Source organism: Raphanus sativus, chromosome 9 (genome assembly GCF_000801105.2).
Source record: "Raphanus sativus cultivar WK10039 chromosome 9, ASM80110v3, whole genome shotgun sequence".
In the NCBI taxonomy this organism is placed as follows: domain Eukaryota; kingdom Viridiplantae; phylum Streptophyta; class Magnoliopsida; order Brassicales; family Brassicaceae; genus Raphanus; species Raphanus sativus.
In genome coordinates, this window is record NC_079519.1 from 16713385 (window position 1) to 16722230 (window position 8846).

At 47.6% G+C, this 8846-nt stretch overlaps 1 protein-coding gene across 1 annotated transcript; it reads right to left on the bottom strand.

Moving 5' to 3' along the window:
- Positions 1–1709: 1709 nt before the first annotated feature.
- LOC130500117 (protein PELPK1-like) lies at positions 1710–8188 on the bottom strand. Its single transcript, XM_056994829.1, has 4 exons — positions 8156–8188; positions 7820–7924; positions 5204–5599; positions 1710–2156 (listed from the first exon to the last, which is right to left on the bottom strand). The coding sequence occupies exons 1-4, from the start codon at positions 8186–8188 to the stop codon at positions 1710–1712; spliced, it is 981 nt and encodes a 326-aa protein (XP_056850809.1).
- Between the last annotated feature and the right edge of the window lie 658 nt (positions 8189–8846).

Here is an 8846-nt window from a genome sequence, read left to right on the forward strand (position 1 = left end):
CTCCGGCTGACCAAGGATAACATTTTATCTCCCGACCTCACCCATGAAATCGAAAGATAAGGGGCAATATATTGGGAGTAAGCAAAGCACAGGTCTTCAGATTAATCCGAACAGGACCCCGGTATTCAAATTCTCACGTGAAGAAGTTCCGACTCCAAATCCGAGGCTCCGGCTCCCACTCCGTAGCTCTGGCTCCGACTCCGACCAGCTTTCATCCCTAACACCAGGTAACATGAACTGAAAAAACTCACGTCCCGTGTCCTGGGTCCTGCATAAAGGCCACGTGCCGAAAAATATGCAGGACACCTTCGTATGAAACATGCCAGTCCCTGCAATAACGCAGGAGGCATAAGTACAATCGCAAAGTACTGTATCCAAACTCAGAGTTTGTACAGGGAGCGAATCTATGCAGTTGCATAGAAGTGGAACATCCACGAACAAATAAAGGGGCATACTAGCTGGATCAGGCCCCAAGGGACCTCCGATCCTGGAGAACCCTATATTGGGTGTACAACAAAAAAGGTCAGATCCAGAACCTTCTAGAAAGGAGACTGGGTATTAAGGCGAGTCTACGACCACACAAGGGACAAGTCAGCCGGAAAACTTGCCCCCGGATGGGAGGTCCCTTATAAGGTAATTGAGGTGCAAGGGGCAGGAGCCTATAAGCTGCAAGACAGCAACGGCAATATCCAACCCAACTGCTGGAACGCCTTGCACCTCAAATTCTATCATTTCTAAAAGTAAGGTCCCCGAATCAAGCTTTCTATATTACTATTACTACTATTATATATTTAAGTACTTAAAGGGGGATACTAGTTGGATCAGGCCATAAGGGACCTTAGATCTTAGCCAACCCCACACTAGTGAGGCTACTCACATAGGTGTACGACAGATATGGAACGGGTCTGATCAACCCTATTACGATGTCTGCACAACGGGCCCTGCATAAAGGCCTATAGCCAAGAGTTACGTGGGGACCACGTACTAGTGCTACCCAAACCCCGCGTTAAAGACGCTACGAGCTACAATACACGCAGGGGGCATGACGTACACTACAAAGTACTGTAATCAGATGTTGAAGGCTGATATGCAGGGAGCAAATGTGCAAAAAACCGGTTAAAGCGCGAAAAATTTAATACCTATCCAGACGTGGAAGGTAGTGTGTCTGGTGTGAAGTCGCTCTGCGGGGCAGGCCCACGCCAGACCACAGTAAGTCTGAGAGTGACCTTTTCTACATAAAGGTAGAGTGCAGCATTGAGATTCATGAGAGTGGCCTATACCTCTGGGTGGCAGAGTGCGGTTTCTCAATAACATGATCTAGAGTGGCTCGCCTACGGGCAGCAGAGTACGATCAAATGGCCTCCCGAAAATGCATACAAGCCCATAAATCTTCGAATTCAATAAGGCCTCAGTGTCTGGAACCTCCAGGTTCAATATGACCTCAGGGTCTAGAATCTCCAGATTCAATAAGGCCTCAGAGTCTAGAACCTACGGGTTCAATACGACCTTAGGGTCTAGAATCTTCGGATTCAATAAAACCTCAGGGTCTGGAACCTCCGGGTTCAATACAACCTCAGGGTCTAGAATCTCCGGATTCAATATATAAGGCCTCAGGGTCTAGAACCTTCGGGTTCAATACGACCTCAGGGTCTAGAATCTTCGGATTCAATAAGGCCTCAGGGTCTAGAACCTCCGGGTTTAATACGACCTCAGGGTCTAGAATCTCTGGATTCAATACATAAGGCCTCAGGGTCTAGAACCTTCGGGTTCAATACGACCTCAGGGTCTAGAATCTTCGGGTTCAATAAGGCCTCAGGGTCTGGAACCTCCGGGTTCAATAAGACCTCAGGGTATGGAACCTCCGAGTTCAATAATACCTCAGGGTCTAGAATCTTCGGATTCAATAAGGCCTCAGGGTCTGGAACCTCCAGGTTCAATAAGACCTCAGGGTTTAGAATCTCCGGATTCAATAAGGCCTCACGGTCTAGAACCTTCGAGTTCAATACGACCTCAGTGTCTAGAATCTCTGGATTCAATAAGGCCTCAGGGTCTAGAACCTTCAGGTTCAATACGACCCCAGGGTCTAGAATCTTCGGATTAAATAAGGCCTCAGGGTATAGAACCTCAGGGTTCAATACGACCTCAGGGTCTAGAATCTTCAGATTCGATACGGCCTTAGAGCATATAAAGAACCTTTGGGTTTGATAAGGCCTCAGGGCCTATAAAGAGCCTTCGGGTTCAAGACGGCCTTCGGGTCTGTAAAGAGCCTCAGGGTTCAAGAAAGGTCATCTAAGGGTTGATCAAGGACTTTCGAGTCTGAATGACCTTCGGGTCTAATAAGAACCTCCGGGTTCAAGGATCCATAGGCCCAACGACCAACCTTCGGGTTTACTAAGGACCTTTTGGTTCAAGGTATCAACCTCCGGGTTGGAGGTATCAATTGGGTTTAATCAGAGTATCTGGTCTCAAAGATTACCTCAGTGTTCAAGGACCTCAGGTTTCGATGAACAAGCCCCCGGGTTTAATAAATGGCCTTCAGGCCTAGGTAAGGGACCTCAGGGTTCAAGGAACCGAAGAACCTTCGGGTTTCACGGTTCAAGATCCTCCGGGTTATAAGACCTCAGGGTCCTAAAGAACCTTCCGGTTATAAGACCTACGGGTCCTAAGGAACCTACGGGTTACAAGACCCTAGGGTCCAAAGATAACCTCTAGGTTATTAATCTAAACCCTCCCGGTTTATAGAAGGGATTCACCCTACGGCCTTCGGGTCCCTGGACGGAAATTACACCCAGCCTTTGGGTCCATGGAGGAAAATTTCATCCAATCACCAGATCCCTGGACGAAAAATCCATATAGCCTCCAGATCCTCGGATGAGACTTCATACAACTTCCAGATTACAAAAATCATGTCCTCAAAGATACGCCCAGCATCCGCCAGGTTCCAGGAAAAGCATGACACAAGGTCATCCCTGCATTAATTATGGCCTATATCCGGGGGCAACACGGATACTACTGCTCGCCGCCAACAACATATCCAAGATATCTTCTCCGATAGGGAGGATCAACAGGACATCTCCAAATACCAAGACGGACTCGCTGAATGTCCCCCTACCAAAGGTCAAGGTACAATCCTAAGACAAGGCAGGAAGCTACAGCTACAGCATCGAAACCTCGAGGAGCATCGAGTATGCTGAACGCATTAAGGGGACCGGCGCCAATATCTGAATAAAAGTCCACTATTGCATTTAAAAGGTCAAAAAGGTGCAAGCAAGGCCAACATAATCAACAATTAGGATCCTCAGCTCTAGCCTCCGGGTCATATTCAACCTCTTCGTTCTCCTATCCTTGCCGAGACTTTCCTTCTCAGAAATCATGGATCCCGACTCATACATTCCTTCGCACGACTTATGAAACCAAAGAGTCCACGAGAAATGCAAATTGAAGTCCTACCTGAACCAAGGTCGAGTTTAGTTCCAGGAGCAGTACAAGCATCTCGGGTACTCCTTTGATGTCCAAAGACAGTGGATTCACCTATGGACGAGCCATCCTGGTCATGAAAGAAGGCACCACGAGCCTTTGGACCAAGTATCTCAACTGCTCAGAAAATTTCTCTCCTACTCCAAGACCAGGATTCTCATTTGCACGCATGCACATTGAAGAACATCTGTAAATCTACCTACAATCTCCAGGCCATTCGTCTCCAATCAGGCTGCAAATACTTTCAGGCCATCTGGACACACATTGAACAAATACCAGTAGAACAGTCTTACGGCTAGGTCTTTAGCACCTTCTCCGACAAATAAGCTGATGTACTACTCAAATACCACAAGAAGCCTGACACCCCGGTGCGACTCACGAAGTCCTACGACGGAAAACATGTTATTTCATGCCTTCAAACATGAAGCCAGAAAATAAGGGGCAAACTGTTGGGGAAAAATAATCCATAAGGAGATTTCCCCAGCTTCCGGCTTCAAGGGTCCGACCCCTGTCCAGGCCCGACCCCTGTCCAGGTCTACGACCACACAAGGGACAAGTCAGCCGGAAAACTTGCCCCCAGATGGGAGGTCCCTTATAAGGTAATTGAGGTGCAAGGGGCAGGAGCCTATATGCTGCAAGAGAGCAACGGCAATATCCAACCCAACTGCTGGAATGCCTTGCACCTCAAATTCTATCATTTCTAAAAGTAAGGTCCCCGGATCAAGCTTTCTATATTACTATTACTACTATTATATATTTAAGTACTTAAAGGGGCATACTAGTTGGATCAGGCCATAAGGGACCTTAGATCTTAGCCAACCCCACGCTAGTGAGGCTACTCACATAGGTGTACGACAGATATGGAACGGGTCTGATCAACCCTATTACGATGTCTGCACAACGGGCCCTGCATAAAGGCCTATAGCCAAGAGTTACGTGGGGACCACGTACTAGTGCTACCCAAACCCCGCGTTAAAGACGCTACGAGCTAGAATACGCGCAGGGGGCATGACGTACACTGCAAAGTACTGTAATCAGATGCTGAAGGCTGATATGCAGGGAGCAAATGTGCAAAAAACCGATTAAAGCACGAAAAATTTAATACCTATCCAGACGTGGAAGGTAGTGTGTCTGGTGTGAAGTCGCTCTGCGGGGCAGGCCCACGCCAGACCACAGTAAGTCTGAGAGTGACCTTTTCTACAGAAAGGTAGAGTGCAGCATTGAGATTCATGAGTGTGGCATATACCTCTGGGTGGCAGAGTGCGGTTTCTCAATAACATGATCGAGAGTGGCTCGCCTACGGGCAGCAGAGTACGATCAAATGGCCTCCCAAAAATGCATACAAGCCCATAAATCTCTGAATTCAATAAGGCCTCAGTGTCTGGAACCTCCGGGTTCAATATGACCTTAGGGTCTAGAATCTCCGGATTCAATAAGGCCTCAGAGTCTAGAACCTACGGGTTCAATACGACCTCAGGGTCTAGAATCTTCGGATTCAATAAGGCCTCAGGGTCTGGAACCTCCGGGTTCAATACGACCTCATGGTGTAGAATCTCCGGATTCAATATATAAGGCCTCAGGGTCTAGAACCTTCGGGTTCAATACGACCTCAGGGTCTAGAATCTTCGGATTCAATAAGGCCTCAGGGTCTGGAACCTCCGGGTTTAATACGACCTCAGGGTCTAGAATCTCCGGATTCAATATATAACGCCTCAGGGTCTAGAACCTTCGGGTTCAATACGACCTCAGGGTCTAGAATCTTCGGATTCAATAAGGCCTCAGGGTCTGGAACCTCCGGGTTCAATAAGACCTCAGGGTATGGAACCTCCGAGTTCAATAATACCTCAGGGTCTAGAATCTTCGGATTCAATAAGGCCTCAGGGTCTGGAACCTCCAGGTTCAATACGACCTCAGGGTTTAGAATCTCCGGATTCAATAAGGCCTCAGGGTCTAGAACCTTCGAGTTCAATACGACCTCAGTGTCTAGAATCTTTGGATTCAATAAGGCCTCAGGGTCTAGAACCTTCGGGTTCAATACGACCCCAGGGTCTAGAATCTTCGGATTCAATAAGGGCTCAGGGTATAGAACCTCCGGGTTCAATACGACCTCAGTGTCTAGAATCTTCAGATTCGATACGGCCTCAGAGCCTATAAAGAACCTTCGGGTTTGATAAGGCTTCAGGGCCTATAAAGAGCCTTCGGGTTCGAGACGGCCTTCGGGTCTGTAAAGAGCCTCAGGGTTCAAGAAAGGTCATCTAAGGGTTGATCAAGGACTTTCGAGTCTGAATGACCTTCGGGTCTAATAAGAACCTCCGGGTTCAAGGACCCATAGGTCCAACTACCAACCTTCGGGTTTACTAAGGACCTTTTGGTTCAAGGTATCAACCTCCGGGTTGGAGGTATCAATTGGGTTTAATCAGAGTATCTGGTCTCAAAGATTACCTCAGTGTTCAAGGACCTCAGGTTTCGATGAACAAGCCCCCGGGTTTAATAAATGGCGTTCAGGCCTAGGTAAGGGACCTCAGGGTTCAAGGAACCGAAGAACCTTCGGGTTCCACGGTTCAAGAACCTCCGGGTTATAAGACCTCAGGGTCCTAAAGAACCTTCCGGTTATAAGACCTACGGGTCCTAAGGAACCTACGGGTTACAAGACCCTAGGGTCCAAAGATAACCTCTAGGTTATTAATCTAAACCCTCCCGGTTTATAGAAGGGATTCACCCTACGGCCTTCGGGTCCCTGGACGGAAATTCCACCCAGCCTTTGGGTCCCTGGAGGAAAATTTCATCCAATCACCAGATCCCTGGACGAAAAATCCATATAGCCTCCAGATCCTCGGATGAGACTTCATACAACTTCCAGATTACAAAAATCATGTCCTCAAAGATACGCCCAGCATCCGCCAGGTTCCAGGAAAAGCATGACACAAGGTCATCCCTGCATTAATTATGGCCTATATCCGGGGGCAACACGGATACTACTGCTCGCCGCCAACAACATATCCAAGATATCTTCTCTGATAGGGAGGATCAACAGGATATCTCCAAATACCAAGACGGACTCGCTGAATGTCCCCCTACCAAAGGTCAAGGTACAATCCTAAGACAAGACAGGAAGCTACAGCTACAGCATCGAAACCTCGAGGAGCATCGAGTATGCTGAACGCATTAAAGGGACCGGCGCCAATATCTGAATAAAAGTCCACTATTGCATTTAAAAGGTCAAAAAGGTGCAAGCAAGGCCAACATAATCAACAATTAGGATCCTCAGCTCTAGCCTCCGGGTCATATTCAACCTCTTCGTTCTCCTATCCTTGCCGAGACTTTCCTTCTCAGAAATCATGGATCCCGACTCATACATTCCTTCGCACGACTCATGAAACCAAAGAGTCCACGAGAAATGCAAATTGAAGTCCTACCTGAACCAAGGTCGAGTTTAGTTCCAGGAGCAGTACAAGCATCTCGGGTACTCCTTCGATGTCCAAAACAGTAGATTCACCTATGGACGAGCCATCCTGGTCATGAAAGAAGGAACCACGAGCCTTTGGACCAAGTATCTCAACTGCTCAGAAAATTTCTCTCCTACTCCAAGACCAGGATTCTCATTTGCACGCATGCCCATTGAAGAACATCTGTAAATCTACCTACAATCTCCAGGCCATTCGTCTCCAATCAGGCTGCAAATACTTTCAGGCCATCTGGACACACATTGAACAAATACCAGTAGAACAGTCTTACGGCTAGGTCTTTAGCACCTTCTCCGACAAATAAGCTGATGTACTACTCAAATACCACAAGAAGCCTGACACCCCGGTGCGACTCACGAAGTCCTACGACGGAAAACATGTTATTTCATGCCTTCAAACATGAAGCCAGAAAATAAGGGGCAAACTGTTGGGGAAAAATAATCCATGAGGAGATTTCCCCAGCTTCCGGCTTCAAGGGTCCGACCCCTGTCCAGGCCCGACCCCTGTCCAGGTCTGACCCCCGTCTAGGCCCGACCCCTGTCTGGGTTCAAGGTTCCGGGTCAGATAATTACTCTTGCCTCTAAGTAAAAAGGAAAACTTCAAGATAAAGGTAAACATCCATATTTATCATAATATGGTCGAATCTCCTTAAATCCAACAGAAGAAAGAGGAAGTATTCCAACACATGGATCCGTCTTTAATAAAAAGGAAATATTTTATTATTCAATGATAAAGTGAATATTTCCAAATACTAGAGAGGAGGCATGACTTCTATTATAAATAAAGGGTTAATATACCCTAAAAGAAGGGTAAACATGTTCTTCCACAGAGATCACAAGTTCTACAGCCGCCAAGTCAATATCTCACACCAAGAAGACCTTCCACTTGGATTCGCCTATAATAGGTTGATCCCGACGATTACTATCAGCTATATGGGGCTCTATACTCATTGTTGCACGACCACAGTAGAGGAAGACATCCATCTACAGAGAACATAAACCCCATAGTCAATTCGACGGCTACCAAGGTATGAATTGATCTAAAAGACTATTTCCACCGACATGTCTATGGAGGACGAATCCCTGCGATCATCACCAACAAGATGACGTCCCTGTTCATGGCAGCACGTCTATAACCCTATATATTGGCTCAGGCTATAATCTCCAGCCCATCGGCAGGGACACTCCATGCTCCATGAAGCATATCGAAGTTACATGCTCACTGCAGCATCCCGACGATCCCGTCATCTATTCCGGTCATGCGCCTTCTATAATAGATGACTCCTATCAACTACAGAGCCACGTGCTCCTAGATCCACGTGATCCCAAGGCTACGTGCCTTCATCAGGCTCCGCGCCTCCATCAGGCCATGTGCCTTCATCAGGCTCCGCGCCCTCATTAGGCTCCGCGCCTCCACAAGGCCACGTGCCTACAAGGCCATGTGCCCACCTAGGCTATGCGCCTCCAATATATGAACTACGAATGGCTTGATCCCCTTCTGAGGGGTACGTAGGCAATCCTCACTGTAGGATGCAGCTATAAATCCCCACTCCTCCCATGGTTCCATGACTTAGAACCTGGAAGGAACCTTCAGAACCATGAACCATCGACCATACATCATGAAGACCTTGCGTCCTTCATTATGGACCATGCGGGCCTCACCACAGATAGGCAGCCCTTGCCTAACGACCAATACCCCTTGCGGGAACTAAGGTCTTGACGATATATACTGGCCCATATCCTTATGGTAGTATCCTAAAAGCGGGATCTCTTGGTTCATCAACCACTGAAGCAGGAGAATGCACTACGACTACTTATCTCCTTCCTCCTATCATTCCGTAGGCTGGGCACGAATCGCTTGTACCAGAAAATACCCTAACAGGCCTCATCTGTTATTGGAACGATC